General features: G+C 41.9%; 1 protein-coding gene across 1 annotated transcript in view; it reads left to right on the top strand.

The window, feature by feature from the left end:
- Window positions 1-23,159, top strand: part of LOC133418655 (collagen alpha-1(XII) chain-like) — a 191,174-nt gene that overhangs the window by 87,892 nt on the left and 80,123 nt on the right. Inside the window, exons 26-40 of the mRNA XM_061707468.1 lie at window positions 393-532; window positions 2,108-2,240; window positions 3,960-3,977; window positions 5,343-5,482; window positions 6,725-6,854; window positions 7,101-7,249; window positions 8,617-8,746; window positions 8,853-8,992; window positions 9,072-9,201; window positions 10,666-10,805; window positions 10,894-11,023; window positions 13,910-14,049; window positions 20,145-20,274; window positions 21,557-21,696; window positions 22,274-22,403. Coding sequence (XP_061563452.1) covers window positions 393-532; window positions 2,108-2,240; window positions 3,960-3,977; window positions 5,343-5,482; window positions 6,725-6,854; window positions 7,101-7,249; window positions 8,617-8,746; window positions 8,853-8,992; window positions 9,072-9,201; window positions 10,666-10,805; window positions 10,894-11,023; window positions 13,910-14,049; window positions 20,145-20,274; window positions 21,557-21,696; window positions 22,274-22,403 — 1,920 coding nt within the window. The remainder of the gene's footprint in view (window positions 1-392; window positions 533-2,107; window positions 2,241-3,959; window positions 3,978-5,342; window positions 5,483-6,724; window positions 6,855-7,100; window positions 7,250-8,616; window positions 8,747-8,852; window positions 8,993-9,071; window positions 9,202-10,665; window positions 10,806-10,893; window positions 11,024-13,909; window positions 14,050-20,144; window positions 20,275-21,556; window positions 21,697-22,273; window positions 22,404-23,159) is intronic.

Genomic DNA, 23,159 nt, shown 5'->3' on the forward strand with positions numbered 1-23,159 from the left:
ACTTTGTTCACGAAATTTCGATTTTATTCTCAAAATTTCGACTTTGTTCTTGAAATTTCGACTTTATTCACGAAATTTCGACTTTATTCTCAAAATTTCGACTTTATTCACGAAATTTCGACTTTATTCTCAAAATTTCGACTTTATTCACGAAATTTCGACTTTATTCTCAAAATTTCGACTTTATTCTCAAAATTTCGACTTTATTAACGAAATTTCGACCACTTTCATGGTTTACCGATGTAGGAACTAAACATTAAAACAAGGTTCAGGGTAAAACAAAAACAACGTAATCTGATCACAGAGTTTTAAAAACATCTGTAAACATCTGTAAACCTCCTCCAGTCTTTTATAAATGCTTTATAGATAAACCTTTGTGGTTCCGTCCTCAGATGTGGTTCCCGCTCCCAAGAACCTGCGGTTCTCCGACGTGACCCAGACGTCGTTCCGAGCCACGTGGGAACACGGAGCGCCGGACGTGGCGCTTTACCGGATCGGCTGGGCCAAGAAGGGAGACACCGACTTCCAGTTCGTAAGTTAGAAGAAGAACGACGTCAGTGAACTAATAAGAATAACCAATAACGTCAAGGGTCCGGGACTTCCAGGCGTCCGCAACCCCTAGAGGGGCCGCGGAGGAACTGCAGGGGGTCCAACAACTTAAAAAGATATAAAGGAAATTTTAAACAAAATGATTCGTGAGAGTTTAAAAAAAAACAAAAAAAAACTTGGACCTGAAGGATAAATTAGTGAGGATAACGAAGCCTAAAGCTGGAGATTGTAACGTTCCAGCTCGGCCTAACGTTACTCCTTCCACGTCTGACGACGACAAAGTTTCATCAACCGTAAACACGTGTAGCTAAAAACCCAGTCAGGAACTGGATAATAAGGTGATGTAAGAATAAAACACATTCAAAAGTTATTAGAAGCCAGGATTAAAACTTGACACGTTAAAAAAAGGGAATAAATCAGAATTCCAAGCGGGTCCTGCTCTGTTTTTCCTGCTGTAGGAATATATTTCCAGTTAAGCCCACCCTGCCCCAGTGGGGGCCCCTGGTACCACAGTGGGGGCCCCTGGTACCACAGTGGGGGCCCCTGGTACCACAGTGGGGGCCCTGGTACCACAGTGGGGGCCCCTGGTACCACAGTGGGGGCCCCTGGTACCACGGAAATCTGTAAGAACAAGTTAAAACAATCACGAGTGGAGAAACGTTGAAAGCAGCCGTAGTACTTTAATCTTAAGTAAATCGTTTGTACTTTAGTCTAGTATTAGGTGCTACGGTTGTACTAAGTAGGCCTTTGTTGAAAAGATCGATTCTCCGATTTTAAATCGATTCTCATATTAATTCCTAAAAATCGATTCATATGTCTAAAGGTCGATTAAAAAAAAAAAAAAAAATAAAAAAAAAAAATCATCATTACAACTTTTGGTACTTTTTTGTTTATGCCCAAAAAAGGAATATTTAGTTGGACACGAGAATAACTGGTGCCATGTTTTTGCCTTTAAATATGTTTAAAGGAAGTTTTCAGTTATAATTGCATTAATCGTCTATATTTCTTTGCTTTATATTCTGTCTTGGGATTACATTTACATAAATGTTAAAAACCAAATTCTCAAAAATGGGGAAAAATAAAACCAATTTCATCGTCTCTGTTTCCTCCTGGATGTGTTTGGTAATTCTACACGATGTTTCTGTTTCAGTTCTATCAGCATTCTGGGAGCTGATTGGTCCTTACAGCATCATTAGCTGCAATACTTGCTGTTGAATCTCAATATAATACTAGTATTGATATGTTGCAGAACTACAGTCATATCATTCATGCAACAGCTCAAAAAACAGTTTTAATAACACTAACCCAAATCAATATCGGATCAAATCGAATCGTGATAATCGATTCTGAATCTTAAGAATCGGAATCGAATCGATTCTTGACATTTGAATGGATCCCCAGCCCTAGTGCTAAGACGCCTGTCGTTGAAAACAAAGACTATTTACGTTTCCAGCTCTCGTTTAAGTGGATGAATGAAACTTCTAAAACCCTGTTTCCTCTCCGTCTCCGTCTCCGTCTCCGTCTCCGTCTCCGTCTCCGTCTCCGCCTCCGTGTCCAGGCCATCCTGAACAACGACGAGACCTCCCACGTGATGGAGAACCTGGACCCCGACACGCTGTACACCGTCACCGTCACGGCCATCTACCCCGACGAGTCGGAGAGCGAGGACCTGATGGGGGACGAGCGCACACGTAAGCAGCCGTTCCACGGCCCAGTCGGCCTGACCGACCGTAGACGTGTAGACGTCTCCTCCACGGAGCTGCTGCCGGACGCCAATACGCCAACCAGCCGCCATGTTGGATGTGCAAGACTGGAAACGCTGGAAACTAACGCTCACCCTTTTTTCCCTCTTTTTTTCTATTTTTTCATATTTTTTTCTCTTTTTTCCTATTTTTTCCTCCTTTTTTCTTCTTTTTTTCCTTTTTTTCTCTTTTTTTCATATTTTTTCCGCTTCTTTTCATTTTTTCCAATTTTTAATTTTTTCCTCTTTTTTTCCTCTTTTTTATTTTTTTCCTCTTTTTTTCCTCTTTTTTCCCTCTTTCCCTCCTTTTCCTCTTTTCTATTTTTTCATCTTTTTTTCCTCTTTTTTTCTCTTTTTTTATATTTTTTCTCTTTTTTTCCTATTTTTTCCTATTTTTTCCTGCTTTTTTCATCTTTTTTTCCTCTTTTTTTCTCTTTTTTATATTTTTTTCTCTTTTTTTCTTATTTTTTCCTGCTTTTTTCTTCTTTTTTTTCCTTTTTTCTCGTTTTTTCCTCTTTTTTTCTCTATTTCCCTCTTTTTACTCTTTTCTATTTTTTTCATCTTTTTTTCCTCTTTTTTCCACTTTTTTTTCCCTCTTTTTTCATATATTTTTCTCTTTTTTTCCAATTTTTTCCTCCTTTTTTCTTCTTTTTTTTTTCTTTTTTTCAATTTTTTTCCTATTTTTTCCGCTTTTTTCATTTTTTCCAATTTTTTATTTTTTCCTCTTTTTTTCCTCTTTTTTATTTTTTTCCTATTTTTTCCCTCTTTCCCTCTTTTTCCTCTTTTCTATTTTTTCCTCTTTTTTTCCTCTTTTTTTTCTATTTTTTTATATTTTTTTCTCTTTTTTTCCTATTTTTTCCTGCTTTTTTCTTATTTTTTTCCTTTTTTCTCGTTTTTTCCTATTTTTTCCGCTTCTTTTCATTTTTTCCCCTTTTTTCTTTTTTCCTCTTTTTTCTCTTTTTTTCCTCTTTTTTCTCTCTTTCCCTCTTTTTTCTCTTTTCTATTTTTTTTCATCTTTTTTTCCTCTTTTTGTCTCTTTTTTCATCTTTTTTCCTCTTTTTTTATCTTTTTTTATATTTTTTTCTCTTTTTTTCCTATTTTTTCCTGCTTTTTTCTTCTTTTTTTCCTTTTTTCTTGTTTTTTCCTATTTTTTCCGCTTCTTTTCATTTTTTCCCCTTTTTTCTTTTTTCCTCTTTTTTCTCTTTTTTCCTCTTTTTCTTTTTTCCTCTCTTTTTTTCCTCTTTTTTCTCTCTTTCCCTCTTTTTTCTCTTTTCTATTTTTTTCATCTTTTTTTCCTCTTTTTTCCACCTTTTTTTCCTCTTTTTGTCTCTTTTTTCATCATTTTTTTCCTCTGTTCTTTTTTCATCTTCGTCTTTTTTCCTTATTTTCATAAAGTGCCTTTCTACAAAGAAAATATAATTTAATTTTCTCAGATGGCAAAAATAAGAACTTTATTGATCCCACATAGGAGTAATTCATGTTATATCAGCTACAACATTTACTTGTATTAGTTTCCAGCGCAGTCTTGCCACATCCAATATGGCGGCGTCGTTGACGTATGGCAGCAGTTTCATGGGAGGGGACGTTTATATGTCCATGGAACCAACCACCTCCTTGCTTTGTTGTTGGGTTGAAATAACGGCATTGTCTTCTCAACGTCTCTTTCTAGTGTTAAAGGCTCCGGAGGGTATGTGTCACGCGGGAACCACCGCTTCCTGTTTCACTGTGTTGTTCATGTTTGTGTGTTTGAACGGTAACACGGTCCCAGTTCACGTCCACGGAAACACATCTCCATCTTCACCGCGTGAATGTGTGTTTCGGAGCTTCACTCTGCGTTCACTCCGTCAGAAACGGGGGATTTACTACGTATGCATGTACGTAATACGATGTTGCTACGATGGTGAGATTCCCCCTCCAGCTTCTACTTTGGTTTACATTTTCTATTGCCTAATTTAGATTCCAGTAAAGCAGGAATGTTTATACAGTTCTGTTCAGATGTTAGTTTTATTCCCGAGATTCATCTGATCATAGGCAGATATGATCTCCTAGCTGGCTCGCCAATAATCCTCAGAGGACGCATTCACTGCAAAAACTCAAAATCTTAACAATAATATTTGTCTTATTTCTAATTAAAATGTATCATTTTTAGTCAAAAAATCTCATTACACTTAAAACAAGACTCATTACCAGAAAAATAACTTGTTATTTGAACATTTTCACCTGTTTCAAGTAAATTTTCACTTGAAATAAGTAGAAAAATCTGCCAGTGGAACAAGATTTATCTTCTTATTACAAGCAAAAAAATCTTGTTCCACTGGCAGATTTTTCTACTTATTTTAAGTGAAAATCTACTTGAAACAGGTGAAAATTGTTGTTTTTTGAGTTTTTGAGTCTTGTTTTAAGTGTAATGAGATTTATTTGACAAAAGATTAGACGTTTTAACTAGAAATAAGACAAATATTCTTGTTAAGATTTTGAGTTTTTGCAGTGAATGTCACCAAAGTTTCTACGTGTGCTCGTATTTAAAACATTTATTGACCAGAATCTGAGGGCGTGAACGTAGATCTGGAGCTTCTGAAGCAGCGAGTGGCGAGACGGAGCAGAAACCTCCGTGGGTGTGAATGAGTGAATGAGTGAATGAGTGAATGAGTCCATCCCTCCACATCCATGTGTTACGTGTCTGTCGTCACATCCATCACTCCATTACGTTACCACATCCGATCCACTTACGTTGTCGCATGTCGTCGCTTCCTCGTTCAGTGGTTCTGCTGGAGGTCAGGGGAGGAATGCAGCTGAAAAAAACACCAGTACAGCCAATATCTGTTATTTTGTTACCAATATTTCCAAAAAAAATGGCCCCCCCTCCCCGTACGGAACTGATTCCCTCACAAGTTTCCTTTATTTACTGAACACTGACCCTCCAGCTCCACGAGCTACTGGACTGTGGGACCTTCATCATCATCATCATCATCATCCTCATCATCACCCTCATCTCCATCACCGCTAACGCTAACGCTGCGGCTCCTTCTCACCCGTGTCTGTTTGCTTCCAGTGCGTCCGGAGCCGCCGCGGAACCTGCGGGTTTTCAACGCCACCATCTCCTCGCTGACGGTGAAGTGGGATCACGCCGCCGGCCCCGTCAAGAGCTACAAGATCACGTACCGGCCGCTAGCCGGCGGCGAGCCGCTCTCTGTGAGTCATTTTTTAACAGTTATTTGAGTTATTTATTAACAGGTATATGTCTGTTATTTATAAACACATATATGTCTGTTATTTATATACAGGTATATGTCTGTTATTTATTCACAGGTATATGTTATTTATATACAGGTATATGTCTGTTATTTATATACAGGTATATGTCTGTTATTTATAAACAGGTATATGTCTGTTATTTATAAACAGGTATATGTCTGTTATTTATAAACAGGTATATGTCTGTTATTTATATACAGGTATATGTCTGTTATTTATATACAGGTATATGTCTGTTATTTATAAACAGGTATATGTCTGTTATTTATATACAGGTATATGTCTGTTATTTATAAAAAGGTATGTGTCTGTTATTTATAAACAGATATATGTTATTTATAAACAGGTATGTATCTTATTTATATACAGGTATATGTCTGTTATTTATAAACACGTATATGTCTGTTATTTATTCACAGGTATATGTCTGTTATTTATATACAGGTATATGTCTGTTATTTATAAACAGGTATATGTCTGTTATTTATAAACAGGTATATGTCTGTTATTTATAAAAAGGTATATGTCTGTTATTTATATACAGGTATATATCTGTTATTTATTAACAGGTATATGTCTGTTATTTATATACAGGTATATGTTATTTATTAACAGGTATATGTCTGTTATTTATAAACAAATGGTATATGGAAGAGGAAATGGGTTCAAGTAAATTTTCACTTGAAATAAGTAGAAAAATCTGCCAGTGGAACAAGATTTATCTTCTTATTACAAGCAAAAAAATCTTGTTCCACTGGCAGATTTTTCTACTTATTTTAAGTGAAAATCTACTTGAAACAGGTGAAAATTGTTGTTTTTTGAGTTTTTGAGTCTTGTTTTAAGTGTAATGAGATTTATTTGACTAAAAATGAGACATTTTAAGTAGAAATAAGACAAATATTCTTGGTAAGATTTTGAGTTTTTGCAGTGTAGAGTTTAGAGTCATCTGCAGACGTGGAGACGTCAGTAAAGTTCAGAGTCGTCTGCAGACGTGGAGACGTCAGTAAAGTTCAGAGACGTCAGTAAAGTTCAGAGTCGTCAGTAAAGTTCAGAGTCGTCTGCATACGTGGAGACGTCAGTAAAGTTCAGTCGTCTGCAGAGACGTCAGTAAAGTTCAGAGTCGTCTGCGTACGTGCATACGTCTACTAACCGTCGCTGCCGTTTGTTTCCCGTCCACAGTTGCAGGTCGGAGGGAAGAAGACGACGGTCGTGCTGCCGAAGCTGAAGCCCGACACGCCGTACGCCGTCTCCGTGGCGGCCGTGTATCCGTCCGGCGTCAGCCAGGACATCTCCGGAGAGGGGAAAACCAGTGAGAGCCACAAACCAACCATTATTATTCTTGGACTGTTTTATATTCATTACAGAGTCATCTTTTTTGATGCATTTAATGCATAAATGTACACGCAACCGTAGTCGTTGGTGAGGAAGTTAACAACCAATCAGATCATTATACCACAGTTAACAACCAATCAGAGTGCAGGATTTCACCTTTCCACTTTCCGTTTCTCCGTTCCCTCAGTCTAAACTCTTGTTCCCTCCCTTCTTGTTCCCCCAGAGCCGCTGGGCGGCGTCAGGAACCTGCAGGTGCTGAACCCGACCATGACGACCCTGAACGTGCGCTGGGAACCGGCCGAGGGTCGCGTGAAGGAATACCGGTTGGTGTACGTGCCGGCGGCGGGCGGAGCCGAGAGCATGGTAGGAACGGTAGGACTTCCTGTTAGCATGGTAGGAACGGTAGGACTTCCTGTTAGCATGGTAGGAACGGTAGGACTTCCTGTTAGCATGGTAGGAACGGTAGGACTTCCTGTTAGCAAGGTAGGAATGGTAGGACTTCCTGTTAGCATGGTAGGAACGGTAGGACTTCCTGTTAGCATGGTAGGAACGGTAGGACTTCCTGTTAGCATGGTAGGAACGGTAGGACTTCCTGTTAGCATGGTAGGACTGGTAGGAACGGTAGGACTTCCTGTTAGCATGGTAGGACTGGTAGGAGCTACTTCCTGTTAGCATGGTAGGAACGGTAGGACTTCCTGTTAGCATGGTAGGAACGGTAGGACTTCCTGTTAGCATGGTAGGAACGGTAGGACTTCCTGTTAGCATGGTAGGAATGGTAGGACTTCCTGTTAGCATGGTAGGAACGGTAGGACTTCCTGTTAGCATGTTAGGAATGGTAGTAACTACTTCCTGTTAGCATGGTAGGAACGGTAGGACTTCCTGTTAGCATGGTAGGACTGGTAGGAACTACTTCCTGTTAGCATGGTAGGAACGGTAGGACTTCCTGTTAGCATGGTAGGAACGGTAGGAACTACTTCCTGTTAGCATGGTAGGAACTACTTCCTGTTAGCATGGTAGGACTGGTAGGAACTACTTCCTGTTAGCTGGTAGGAACTACTTCCTGTTAGCATGGTAGGAACGGTAGGAGCTACTTCCTGTTAGCATGGTGGGAACGGTAGGAGCTACTTCCTATTAGCATGGTAGGAAATACTTCCTGTTAGCTGGTAGGACTGGTAAGAGCTACTTCCTGAAAATTGAAATTTTGAAAAAAAGGTTGAAATTTTGAAAAAAAGTTGAAATTTTGAGAAAAAAGTCGAGATTAAAAGTTGAAATTTTGAGAAAAAAAGTGGAGAAAAAAGTTGAAATTTTGAGAAAAAAGTTGAAATTTTGATGAAAAAGTTGAAATTTTGAAAAAAAAGTTAAATTTTGATGAAAAAGTTGAAATTTTGAGAAAAAAGTCGAGAAAAAAGTTTAAATTTTTTGAAAAAAGTCGAGAAAAAAGTTGAAATTTTGAGAAAAAAGTCGAGAAATGTAGGATCTGGTAGGATCTACTTCCTGTTAGCTGGTAGGACCAGCCCCCGAATCAGGGGACAATGAGACACAGGTGCAGACAATCAGGGCAGATGGAAACAGGAGGGACAGAACTGAGAATCAAAAACTGGGGGAAATGTCAAACCCAGACAGTAGGACTGGTTGGACTACGTTTAGGGAACGTCTGCTGCTTCTTTTACGTCTGTTTCCACCTCTGGACCACATGTGGGTCCAGAAGCAGCTGATCGTGTTCCTTCCTCCTCCGTCAGGAGACGGTGTCGGCAGGAACCAGCACCACCCTCCTGCGGGGCCTGCAGCCCGACACCGTCTACACCGTGTCGCTGGTGCCGGTCTACGCCGACGGAGACGGGAAGACCATGTCTGAAAACGGGAAAACCAGTAAGATTCTGCCCTAAAAACACGTGGTGACGTTGAACGTCCAAACACCTGCGTGGTGTCGTCCTCTCCGGTCTTAGCAGCGGTTTTTAACCCCCGCCTGTTCCAGGGCCTCTGGGCGGAGTGAAGAACCTGCGCGTGACCGATCCCACCATGACGTCCCTGAACGTGAAGTGGGATCCGGCCGACGGAGCCGTCCGCCTCTACAAGGTGTTCTACGTCCCGACGGCCGGCGGCCGCGAGGAGATGGTGAGGAGCCGCGCCTGAATCAGCGCTCACCGGCGGGGATGAGCACGGGGATGACGTTGTTCCTGTGAATCGTCCGCAGGAACAAGTTCCCACGGGAACCACCGCCATCGTCCTCAGGAACCTGATGCCGGATACCAAGTACACGGTGTCGGTGCTGCCGGTGTACCCGGCCCGGGAGGGGAAGCGGCAGTCCGAGGACGGAAAGACACGTAAGCATGGAGGCCTCGCACCGGAATATCTGAATATTTATTATTATTATTATGGGCATGCCAAGTAGTGGCATGACCATATTGCAATCGTCCAGAATGACCCAAAGGGCAATGTTGCTAGCATTTTGCTAACAAACTAAAGTCGCAAAAGTCCCACTGCGCACCAGTGGGTTTACAGCATGATCCCGCTCTGATGTGGGAAAAAAAATCCCCAAAAAATAAAACACGCCCGGAAAAATGAGGAAAAACATGAAAATGAAGGCGATATATTAGTATACAGAAAAGGTTTTCCTTTTCTTCTTATTCTTATTCCGCACTTTTTTTCGTCCGCAACGTGCACCCATGCATGCCATACATCGTTGGATGCGTCTCCATCGTGCCTCGATGGACATTACTTTTCTCAGTAATAGGGGTTACCGTGGCAACGCTAGCTGCCAAAAAGCAAAAAAAGGCAAAGATTCGGACGCTTATTGCTCGGCCGAACTTTTTCGTAGAGACATTGTTGAAACTTTCAAACACTCGGCCCGATTAGCACTAAAGGACCATACAACCTCATTCTTCCAATTATTACAGTTTTTGTGATATTGACCTTTAATTTTTATTTTTTTTCTCCGTTTGACTTTGGACGCTTGTTGCTAGGCAACAGATTATCGTAGAGACATCGTACAAATGTTCCCCGACTCGGCACGCTGTGGACTTCAACATATTCAAATTTCATGAAGCTGGGATTTAAAGAAATTTTATGTCAAAATCCATGCCAAATGGCCCCATTCATTCGGATGGGGTTTTTTACCATGGTGGAAAAAAAACCTATCCGTTAACATAGCCTGAACCGGAACGTGCACCCATGCATGGCATACATCGTTAGATGCGTCTCCATCGTTACTTGATGGGCATTACTATTCTCAGTCAGAGTCACCGTGGGGGGCGCTAGACGCCAAAAAGCGCACCCCATTATTAACTATAGGGAGCACAGGAATGAATACATCCGTAAACACCTCAAACTGACATAGAACCACCCCAAACACAAACACTACAGCCCCAAACCAAAGCAGCGAGAGGGGACGAATGGGCCGTAGGGCATGCCCATATCAACATTTCATGAAATTTTCTAATTCTAACGTAGTGCCCTTGGGCGGGGGGGTTTAACGTTGTCTTGCCGTAGTGCCCTTGGGCGGAGGGTTTAACGTTGTTGTTCTGCCGTAGTGCCCTTGGGCGGGGGGGTTTAACGTTGTTGCTCTGCCGTAGTGCCCTTGGGCGGGGGGGTTTAACGGTGTTGTTCTGCCGTAGTGCCCTTGGGCGGGGGGGTTTAACGTTAACGTTGTTGCTCTGCCGTAGTGCCCTTGGGCGGGGGGGTTTAACGGTGTTGTTCTGCCGTAGTGCCCTTGGGCGGGGGGGTTTAACAGTGTTGCTCTGCCGTAGTGCCCTTGGGCGGCGTGGTTTAACGTTGTTCTCCTGCCGTAGTGCCCTTGGGCGGCGTGGCTAACATCAAGGTCACCAACCCCACCATCACCACCCTGACCGTCAGCTGGGATCCTGCCGACGGAAACGTGCAGGGATACAAAGTTATCTACGTCCCCGAGAACGGAGGGCTGGAGATCGTGGTAAGATCCTCACTGAGGACGGATGATGGAGATCTGAAATGTGTCTAAGTTTGACCCGGGACTTGAACCTCCACCGTCTGTTCTGCAGGAACAAGTGTCTGAGAGCACCACGTCCACCGTCCTGTCCAAGCTGCTGCCAGAAACCCGCTACTCCGTCACCGTGATCCCCGTCTACGCCGAGGGGGACGGACCGAGTCTGAACGACGCCGGAAAGACCCGTAAGTTTATGGCTCCTGCAGCTCCTGCAGCTCCAGGAGCTCCTGGAGCTCCTGGAGCTGCTGGAGCCGCTACAAATATTTTGTAGTATTTAGAAATATCTACAACCCTCAGACTCTTTGGGCCGATCGGTGGATGTTCTTGTAGTGGAGAAACTGAAAGGTGGAAGCTCCAACCACAGCTCTTCTTCAGATCTTGTACCTGACTGATAGCATGTTGCTATTTACATATGGGTCAATGACGTGACGCCTATATTTTCTGAAAAACAGATTTTTTTTCAATTCAAAAAAGGTTTAAATGGATAAAAAAATACCATATATATGACCTACCTGTCCCACATATGGACTCACTTGAATTTTACCAAAAATACTAGTTATTTGGGATTTTGTTGTTGTTTTAAGCGTCTAAATGTCATGAGGTGCAACCGTCCGACCATTACTCTTGTTTTGAAAACTTTTTTTGAAATCACTCTAAATGTTTTTAAATCAATCTTCTGCCCTATCTGGCATGATTTCCGAATTCTCTTGTAGTGTGTAAGATTGCAACACATTTGTATTTATATTTCCATCATAATATACAAACAAAGTTTGACTGATGACGTCCATTTTATGAAATATCATGTGTCGCGACCATTAAAAAAAACAACCATTTTTGTATAATTCTGAAAACTTGTAAAAAAAAAAAAAAAAGATGTCAAGATGTTAAGAATAATTAACTAACTTAATTAACATAATTTTAATATGAATCATGGTTGCACCACATGACCTTTTTTTTTAGGCTAGTGCCAATTCATCTTGACAAAAATCACTTAATTTAAAATTTTATATGAATTTATGTGTACACAACATTCTTAATGTTTGAACTACTGCAATAGATATTCTTTTTTTATTATTTTAAAATTAACCTGTTGAAAATCCTTATTCGTCATTGACCCATATCCATGTTAAAACAGAAGGAAGTCTGCTCTGATTGGTCTGATCAGACCCCGCCCACCCTTCTGCATCAGTTCTGCAAATATTTGGAACTCAAAAAGAAAGAAAATAAAGAAAAAAGCATTGGTCCGGGTAGAGAGCCCTGTGGAACACCAGTAGAGACACCAGTACAGAGCCCTGAGGAACACCAGTAGAGAGCCCTGAGGAACACCAGTAGAGACACCAGTACAGAGCCCTGAGGAACACCAGTAGAGACACCAGTACAGAGCCCTGAGGAACACCAGTAGAGACACCAGTACAGAGCCCTGAGGAACACCAGTACAGAGCCCTGAGGAACACCAGTACACCAGTACAGAGCCCTGAGGAACACCAGTACAGAGCCCTGAGGAACACCAGTACACCAGTACAGAGCCCTGAGGAACACCAGTACAGAGCCCTGAGGAACACCAGTACACCAGTACAGAGCCCTGAGGAACACCAGTACAGAGCCCTGAGGAACACCAGTACACCAGTACAGAGCCCTGAGGAACACCAGTACAGAGCCCTGAGGAACACCAGTACACCAGTACAGAGCCCTGAGGAACACCAGTACAGAGCCCTGAGGAACACCAGTACAGAGCCCTGAGGAACACCAGTACAGAGCCCTGAGGAACACCAGTACAGAGCCCTGAGGAACACCCGTAGAGACACCAGTACAGAGCCCTGAGGAACACCAGTACAGAGCCCTGAGGAACACCAGTACACCAGTACAGAGCCCTGAGGAACACCAGTACAGAGCCCTGAGGAACACCAGTACACCAGTACAGAGCCCTGAGGAACACCAGTACAGAGCCCTGAGGAACACCAGTACAGAGCCCTGAGGAACACCAGTACAGAGCCCTGAGGAACACCAGTACACCAGTACAGAGCCCTGAGGAACACCAGTACAGAGCCCTGAGGAACACCAGTACAGAGCCCTGAGGAACACCAGTACAGAGCCCTGAGGAACACCAGTACACCAGTACAGAGCCCTGAGGAACACCAGTACAGAGCCCTGAGGAACACCAGTACAGAGCCCTGAGGAACACCAGTACACCAGTACAGAGCCCTGAGGAACACCAGTACAGAGCCCTGAGGAACACCAGTACAGAGCCCTGAGGAACACCAGTACAGAGCCCTGAGGAACACCAGTACACCAGTACAGAGCCCTGAGGAACACCAGTACAGAGCCCTGAGGAACACCAGTACAGAGCCCTGAGGAACACCAGTAGAGACACCAGTACAGAGCCCTGAGGAACACCAGTACAGAGCCCTGAGGAACACCAGTACACCAGTACAGGGCCCTGAGGAACACCAGTACAGAGCCCTGAGGAACACCAGTAGAGACACCAGTACAGAGCCCTGTGGAACACCCGTAGAGACACCAGTACAGAGCCCTGTGGAACACCAGTACAGAGCCCTGAGGAACACCAGTAGAGACACCAGTACAGAGCCCTGTGGAACACCCGTAGAGACACCAGTACAGAGCCCTGTGGAACACCAGTACAGAGCCCTGAGGAACACCAGTAGAGACACCAGTACAGAGCCCTGAGGAACACCAGTACACCAGTACAGAGCCCTGTGGAACACCAGTACAGAGCCCTGAGGAACACCAGTACAGAGCCCTGAGGAACACCAGTAGAGACACCAGTACAGAGCCCTGAGGAACACCAGTACACCAGTACAGAGCCCTGTGGAACACCAGTACAGAGCCCTGAGGAACACCAGTACACCAGTACAGAGCCCTGTGGAACACCAGTACAGAGCCCTGAGGAACACCAGTACACCAGTACAGGGCCCTGAGGAACACCAGTACAGAGCCCTGAGGAACACCAGTAGAGACACCAGTACAGAGCCCTGAGGAACACCAGTAGAGACACCAGTACAGAGCCCTGTGGAACTCCGTGACTGACCGGTTTCCCCCCCCTCCACCTCCAGGGCCGCTGGGCTTCGTGAGGAACCTGCAGGTGACCGATCCGACCACCAGCACCCTGAACGTGCGCTGGGAACCGCCCGAGGGAACCGTGCGCGAGTACATCGTCATCTGGGTTCCCGTCGCCGGAGGAGAGCAGGAAGTGGTAAGCTAAGCTAAGCTAAGCTAGCGTCTCATGTCAGTTCATTCTCCTTTTAGTCGTGTCAAGTTTCAGTCGACTAAAAGTCTGAGCATTTTAGTCTCATTTTAGTCAGAACTCTCATGATTAGGATCCTGTTTTTATTTTGTAATCTACATTTTAGTCTCATTTTATTCGTTGACGATATTGTATTGTATATTTAATTATCCTTATCGTCACCTGACCAACATTTTCGTCTCGTCTCGTTTTCCTCAGGTGATATATGTTAATTTTTTTGGGTTATTTTCGGGTTTTTTTCGGGTGTGTTTCGGGTTTTTTTGGGTTTATTTTCGGGTTTTTTTTGGGTTTATTTTCGGGTTTTTTTTGGGTTTGTTTCGGGTTTTTTCGGGTTTATTTTCGGGTGTGTTTCGGGTTTTTTCGGGTTTATTTTCTGGTTTTTTGGGGGTTTTTTTGGGGGTTTTTTTCGGGTTTTTCTGGTTTATTTTCGGGTGTGTTTCCGTTTTTTTCTGTTTTTTTTACGGGTTTATTTTCGGGTTTATTTTCGGGTGTGTCTCATTTTATTCGTTGACGATATTGTATTGTATATTTAATTATCCTTATCGTCACCTGACCAACATTTTCGTCTCGTCTCGTTTTCCTCAGGTGATAAATGTTCATTTTTTCGGGTTATTTTCGGGGTTTTTTCGGGTTTTTTCAGGTTTATTTTCGTTTTTTTCTGGGGTTTTTTCGGGTGTGTTTCCATTTTTTTCTGGTTTATTTTCGGGTGTGTTTCAGGTTTTTTTCGTGTTTATTTTCGGGTGTGTTTCGGGTTTTTTCAGGTTTATTTTTTGACGACGATGTTTAGTCCTAATTTTTGTTGACGGAAGCAACTTTAGTTGAGCGGGAAACACATTCGATGCTCGCCTCCCCCCCTCTCTCTCTCCACCCGTTTCCTGTCTAGCCCCTTTCAAAATAAAGGCCATTAGAACCATGGAAAAATCTTAACCCTCCCATCCTCCTGTAGAGCGTCTACACTGCAAAAACTCACAATCTTACCAGGAATATTTGTCAAATAAATAAATCTCATTACACTTAAAACAAGAGTCATTACCAGAAAAAACAACAATTTTCACCTGTTTCAAGTAGATTTTCACTTGAAATAAATAGAAAAATCTGCCAGTGGAACAAGGTTTTTTTGCTTGTAATAAGAAGATAAATCTTGTTCCACTGGCAGATTTTTCTACTTATTTCAAGTGAAAATTTACTTGAAACAGGTGAAAATTGTCAAATAACAAGTTATTTTTCCAGTGATGAGTCTTGTTTTAAGTGTAATGAGATTTCTCTGACTAAAAATTTGACATTTTAACTAGAAATAAGACAAATATTCTTGATCAGATTTAGAGTTTTTGCAGGTCAGTCAAGCACGTCTTAGTTTTGGCCTCACGTGCAGATTTCCTGCAGATTTCCTGCAGATTTCCTGCAGATTTCCTGCAGAGCCGCACGACGGCACCGCTTTCCAGAACTAACACTCAGCACAACTATTTATTTTGCTCCCTGGGAAAAGTTTTGGTGTTAAAATATGAAAACTGCTGGACGGTGTTTGTGTTTGAAATGGACTTTTTCTCCGAGCGAATAAAGAAAAACAGCCGTGGATCAAGCGCGACCCGAGCGAGCGGAGCCGCGGTGAAAAGCTGTCGGAGTTTAAGAAACGCAGGGAAATAAGGAGTTTGGTTTGAAACACCTGGAAAGGGTTTTTATTTTTATTTGTTTTTATTTATTTCTTTATTTCAGATCCCCATTAGTTGCTGCCTCAGGGGAAGAGGGAAAAAAGAGGAAAAAAAGAGAGGAAAAAAAGAAAAAAAGAGGAAAAAAAGAGGAAAAAATAAAAGAAGAAAAAATGAAAAGAAGCAGAAAAATATGAAAAAAAGAGAAAAAAGGAAAAAAAGAAGAAAAAATGAGGAAAAAATAGGAAAACAAGGAAAAAAAGAAAAAAAATATGAAAAAAAGAGAAAAAAGAGGGAAAAAGGGTTAGGCTTAGTTTCCAGCGTTTCCCGTCTTCTTCCTGGGTCCAACGGTACAAATATACATTTCTATCAAACTTTTACAGTACAATATCAAACGTTAGTTAAACAGAATAAAACAAAGTAGATAACAAGTACAAAGAAAAACAACTAAAAAGAAAAACAAGACAAAAAAAACTAAAACAAATAAAAACTAAAGATAATAATAAGCAGAAAACAGTGAAAAAACGAAAATTAATTTTCCTAAATGAAAAAAACGAAAATTAAAAAAAATAAATAAAATAACCAAAAACAGATAGATTAAAGATAGTACAATTAAAGATAAATAAGTTACTAAATACTACTATTACTAAATGAGGCAAATACAAAAAGAAAAATCAAAGAAACGTATTTCAATAGAAGAAAATTTTAAAATAGTGAAAATAACTGGAAACGGCCAAAGTAACCATAGTAACGGCCATAGTAACCATAGTAACGGCCATAGTAACCATAGTAACGGCCATAGTAACCATAGTAACCATAGTAACGGCCATAGTAACCATAGTAACGGCCATAGTAACCATGGTAACGGCCATAGTAACCATAGTAACGGCCATAGTAACCATAGTAACCATAGTAACGGCCATAGTAACCATAGTAACGGCCATAGTAACCATAGTAACAGCCATAGTAACCATAGTAACGGCCATAGTAACCAAAGTAACCATAGTAACGGCCATAGTAACCATAGTAACGGCCATAGTAACCATAGTAACGGCCATAGTAACCATAGTAACGGCCATAGTAACCATAGTAACGGCCATAGTAACCATAGTAACGGCCATAGTAACCAAAGTAACCATAGTAACGGCCATAGTAACCATAGTAACGGCCATAGTAACCATGGTAACGGCCATAGTAACCATAGTAACGGCCATAGTAACCAAAGTAACCATAGTAACGGCCATAGTAACCAAAGTAACCATAGTAACGGCCATAGTAACCATAGTAACGGCCATAGTAACCATAGTAACGGCCATAGTAACCATGGTAACGGCCATAGTAACCATAGTAACGGCCATAGTAACCATAGTAACGGCCATAGTAACCATAGTAACGGCCATAGTAACCAAAGTAACCATAGTAACGGCCATAGTAACCATAGTAACGGCCATAGTAACCATGGTAACGGCCATAGTAACCATAGTAACGGCCATAGTAACCATAGTAACGGCCATAGTAACCATAGTAACGGCCATAGTAACCAAAGTAACCATAGTAACGGCCATAGTAACCATAGTAACGGCCATAGTAACCATGGTAACGGCCATAGTAACCAAAGTAACGGCCATAGTAACCAAAGTAACGGCCATAGTAACCATAGTAACGGCCATAGTAACCAAAGTAACGGCCATAGTAACCATAGTAACGGCCATAGTAACCATAGTAACGGCCATAGTAACCATAGTAACGGCCATAGTAACCATTGCAACGGCCACAAAACTTCAGCCAAATAAAATACTAAGAATTGAAATGAAATGCAGAACAAGAAAATATGTTTATTTATAAAACACCTAACTCAATTAAATCAATAAGCTAAAACCATTAGACACGATCTAAAACAACCAGTTTCTTCTGAACTTCCTGTCTTAGTTTCCTCTTGAAGATTCAACTCTGACACCAGTGGAATAAGATTTTCTGGAAGTTTATTCCCGTAGTAACTGCCCTGGGGCCTCATTTAAAATGGACTGCGTAGGATTCATACTAAAAGTGCACGTACACCCAAAAGCCGAAAATGCCGGGCGCAAAAAAAAATCCGGATCAATAAAACCATGTGCACGCAGATTTGCACGCAACGTTCCTTTATCAATCACAGACCTGCGCAGCTGAATCCACCGCATATCCCGCCCTCTACACGCCCATAAATGCATATGGATGAGCCTACTGAGCATGTGCAGTGGCTTCCTGCAGCCTGTTTGGCGTCAGAATGAATGAGAAGTAGCAGCCACCGTGACACTGACTTTCACGGAGACCTAGATGTTGTAGATGATGTGGAGGACAGGAAAACCACATTATTTGGTGGTCACAGTAAAAGTTAGAATAACTATATAAATAGTATACAATAAAATAAAGCGAGTGAGTGGCAGCACGCCGTTGCTGCGCTAAACGCCGTGAGTTCCCCGGCGCAACAGGGACACACACACACACACACGTTCCCCCGTCTTTTCAAAATCATGTTTTTTTCCCCCTTACTTTTTACAGTTTAAAAACTAACGGTAGGCTCAGCCTTAAATTGCAAATTATCAAGACACTGTATGAAAGCGATACGAGGACGGCCCCGCAGCTCCGCTCCCTCTCCTCCCTCCCGTCTCCCCTCAGAGCTGCTCAGGGCGGGTTTATGGTTCTGCGTCACCGACGCAGTGCCTACGGCGTAGGTGCGCGTCGCCACGTACCCTACGCCGTAGGCTCTGCGTCGTTTTAACGCGGGACCATAATTTAGGCACCATACACCTGCACGTAAAGGTTTCACGCGCGCGTAAAACTCATATGAAAGAAAATCTGAGTCCCTTTAGGGAAGAAATGAGGGGCTCCGTGGGGCTCCCTAAACGCAGCCCCTCATTTGTTCTGTCCTAAAGCGGGTGAAGAAGAGGCTGCAGCAGCAGCACCAGAGTCCTGACTGACTGAGCTTCACACAGAGGGACACGATCAGCGCTATTTTATTATAAGTCTGATATATGTTGTGATATGTGATGACATTATTAAGAGTATGACATGAATCTGGCTTCATTTCACCACCTCACAGCCTGCGTCGCCAGTTCCCCGTGTCTTAAGTAAATTCTTACGGGAGGGTCCTAGTTGCCGTAAAGATAAGCAGATTTTTCGGTTAGTTTTTTCTTTTTAGATCCGAGGATTTGCGTAGAAGGTGGCTTCCGCAACTTTCAGGCGCTTTTTCTGCGCAAGCAAGCTTTATAGATGAGGCCCCTGAACATTACTGTTCTTTAGTGCATGGTTTAGGTTTGGGCACGGTGACCTCTGACCTCTCTAGCATGTTTAGTATGAACGTGTTGACGCCAGAGCTGCAGGTTCCTGAGGGGGAACGGGGACACGATGGTGGACGGGTCCGGCAGCCGGAACCTTAGTTTAGTTTAGTTTATTTAGTTTAGTTTAGTTTAGTTTAGTTTATTTAGTTTAGTTTATTTAGTTTATTTAGCACATAACATAAAAAAATAACATTACACAAATAAGTGCAGTTAAAAGAAACTGCAGGGAGGAGCGAGCGAGTAAACCCCACATAATAACATTTAACAATAATGTTATGAGGATACAAAATCATAAAATAAAAATAAATAATATATCATAAAAATTGCATGTAGAACATGAATGAAATTAAGATAAAAAAATAAAATAAAAAAAATACTGTAGACATTTCAGTCAGAACTCTCATGATTAGGATCCTGTTTTTATTTTATAATCTACATTTTAGTCTTATTTTATTCGTTGACGATATTGTATTATATATTTAATTATCGTTATCGTCACCTGACCAACATTTTCGTCTCGTCTCGTTTTCCTCAGGTGATAAATGTTCATTTTTTCGGTTTATTTTCTGGTTTTTTTTCGTGTGTGTTTCCGGTTTTTTCAGGTTTATTTTCGGGTGTTTAGTTTAGTTTAGTTTAGTTTAGTTTATTTAGCACATAACATAAAAAAATAACATCACACAAATAAGTGCAGTTAAAAGAAAGTGTGCAGGGAGGAGCGAGCCAGTAGACCCACCTAATAACATTTAACAATAATGTTATGAGGATACAAAATCATAAAATAAAAATAAATAATATATCATAAAAAATGCATGTAGAACATGAATGAAATTAAGATAAAAAAAGAAAATAAAAAAAATTACTGTAGACATGATCATGAAAATATAAGTATTAAGCTGAACAAATGGCAAAAATTTTAAATAAAGCAGCAGCAGTAGAATCCCAGACAGATCCAGATGCAAGTTTTACAAAACGGTTCTGCAGAATTCAGATTGTATGGAGAGTTGTAAATGTTTTCCCCCAAACAATATTACACTATGACCTTCTCCGTCCTGAGCCTTTTCCTCGTGTTTCCTCCGACCAGGACCAGGTCTCCGGAACCAGCACCAGCACCGTCCTGCAGAGCCTGGACTCGGACACGGAGTACACCGTCACCGTGGTGCCCGTCTACGCCGAGATGGAGGGGAAGCCCATGTCGGAGAACGGGAAGACCAGTGAGTTCATAGATGGATGTTAGGAGAACGGGAAGACCAGTGAGTTCATAGATGGATGTTAGGAGAACAGGAAGACCAGTGAGTTCATAGATGGATGTTAGGAGAACAGGAAGACCAGTGAGTTTATCTCTGATGGATGTTAGGAGAACAGGAAGACCAGTGAGTTTATAGATGGATGTTAGGAGAACAGGAAGACCAGTGAGTTCATAGATGGATGTTAGGAGAACAGGAAGACCAGTGAGTTTATAGATGGATGTTAGGAGAACAGGAAGACCAGTGAGTTCCTCATAGATGGATGTTAGGAGAACAGGAAGACCAGTGAGTTCATAGATGGATGTTAGGAGAACAGGAAGACCAGTGAGTTTATAGATGGATGTTAGGAGAACAGGAAGACCAGTGACCACTATGGTTACCATGATGGTTACTATGGTTACCATGATGGTTACTATGGTTACCATGATGGTTACTATGGTTACTATGGTTACCATGACGGTTACTATGGTTACCATGATGGTTACTATGGTTACTATGGTTACCATGATGGTTACTATGGTTACCATGACGGTTACTATGGTTACTATGGTTACCATGATGGTTACTATGGTTACTATGGTTACCATGACGGTTACTATGGTTACCATGACGGTTACTATGGTTACCATGGTTACCATGATGGTTACTATGGTTACCATGACGGTAACTATGGTTACCATGACGGTTACTATGGTTACCATGACGGTAACTATGGTTACTATGGTTACCATGACGGTTACTATGGTTACCATGACGGTAACTATGGTTACTATGGTTACCATGACGGTTACTATGGTTACCATGACGGTAACTATGGTTACCATGACGGTTACTATGGTAACCATGACGGTAACTATGGTTACCATGACGGTAACTATGGTAACTATAGTTACCATGACGGTAACTATGGTAACTATGGTTACCATGACGGTAACTATGGTTACCATGACGGTTACTATGGTAACTATGGTTACCATGACGGTTACTATGGTTACTATGACGGTAACTATGGTAACTATGGTGGTTACCATGGTTACCATGACAGTAACTATGTTTACCATGACGGTTACCATGGTTACCATGACGGTTACCATGGTTACCATGCCGGTAACTATGGTAACTATGGTAACCATGACGGTAACGACCCCCGTTCCCCCCCAGATCCGCTGGGCGGGGTGAAGGTTTGATATTTAACGGTCTGATATGTAACGGTCTACAGAGTAACGGTCTGATTTGTAACCGTCTACAGATCCGCTGGGCGGGGTGAAGAACCTGCAGGTGACCGATCCGACCACCAGCTCCCTGAGCGTCCGCTGGGAACCGGCCGTGGGAAACGTGCGGAGCTACAAGCTCTTCTACACGGCCCAGCCGGGGGGAGAACCCAAGCTGGTGAGTGATGCATGCTGGGAAACAAGCTGGGGAGTGATGCATGCTGGGAACAAGCTGGTGAGTGATGCATGCTGGGAAACAAGCTGGGGAGTGATGCATGCTGGGAACAAGCTGGTGAGTGATGCATGCTGGGAACCAGGTCCTGGACCCCCCTGGGTCACGGCTCTTTAGCGCCGCCCTGGTGGCTCCTGGAGATTTCTCAAAAATAGTTTACCTTTTTTTCTTTTTTTTCTCCTTTTTTTCTTTATTTCTTCCTTTTTACTTTCCTCTTTTTTCTCGACATTTTGACTTTTTTCTCAAAATGTCCACTTTTTTCTCAAAATTTCAACTTTTTTCTCGAAATTTCCACTTTTTCTTGAAATTTCAACTTTTTTCTCAACATTTCTCCTTTCCCCATTTGCCTTCATTCTAATTCTGATACAAGACTTTTCATTTTTGCGTCTCCAGACACATTAGTTTTTTGTGTTTTTGGTCCAATCCGGCTGTAAAACATGTTGGTTTTCCGACCTCTGTCTTAGATGTCCTTTAGATGTAAAAGCTGTTTTATCTTTTCTGTTTCCCTGTCCCGTCCCGGCAGGAGGAAGTGTCAGGCGGAACCACCAACACCGTCCTGAACAACCTGGAGCCCAACACCGTGTACAACGTGGCCGTCGTCCCCGTCTACCCCGACGTGGAGGGAATCCGGCAGGAGGAGAAGGGCAAGACCCGTGAGTCCATTAACTCTCATTAACTCTCCTTAAGTTTCCTTAACTCTCCTTAACTCTCCTTAACTCTCCTTAACTCTCCTTAACTCTCCTTAACTCTCCTTAACTCTCCTTAACTCTCCTTAACTCTCCTTAACTCTCCTTAACTCACCTTAACTCTCCTTAACTCTCCTCAACTCTCCTTAACTCTCCTTAACTCTCCCACCGTTCAATAATCTATGAAGTTTATTCAGTCATGACAACACAAAAACAACTACACCAAAAAACATTGTGCACAGCTTTGAGCTTTCACACAAAACCAATGATCATGTGTTGGACAAAGACTGAAAAAAGCCTTTCCAATATTATCAACTTTCTTTTTTTGGCTACCGACCTCCAGAAATGCAAAGAGAGAACAGACACGTACACTGCAAAAACTCAAAATGTTACCAGGAATATTTAGATTCCAGTAAAGCAGGAATGTTTATACAGTTCTGTTCAGATGTTAGTTTTATTCCCGGGAATCATCTGATCATAGGCAGATATTATCTCCTAGCTGGCTCGCCAATAAATCCTCAGAGGATGCATTCATTGCAAAAACTCTAAATCTTACCAGGAATATTGGTCTTATTTCTAGTTAAAATGTCTAATTTTTAGTCAAAAAATCTCATTACACTTAAAACAAGACTCATTACCAGAAAAATAACTTCTTATTTGACAATTTCCACCTGTTTCAAGTAAATTTTTACTTGAAATAAGTAGAAAAATCTGCCAGTGGGA

This window comes from Cololabis saira, chromosome 18 (genome assembly GCF_033807715.1).
Source record: "Cololabis saira isolate AMF1-May2022 chromosome 18, fColSai1.1, whole genome shotgun sequence".
In the NCBI taxonomy this organism is placed as follows: Eukaryota; Metazoa; Chordata; class Actinopteri; order Beloniformes; family Belonidae; genus Cololabis; species Cololabis saira.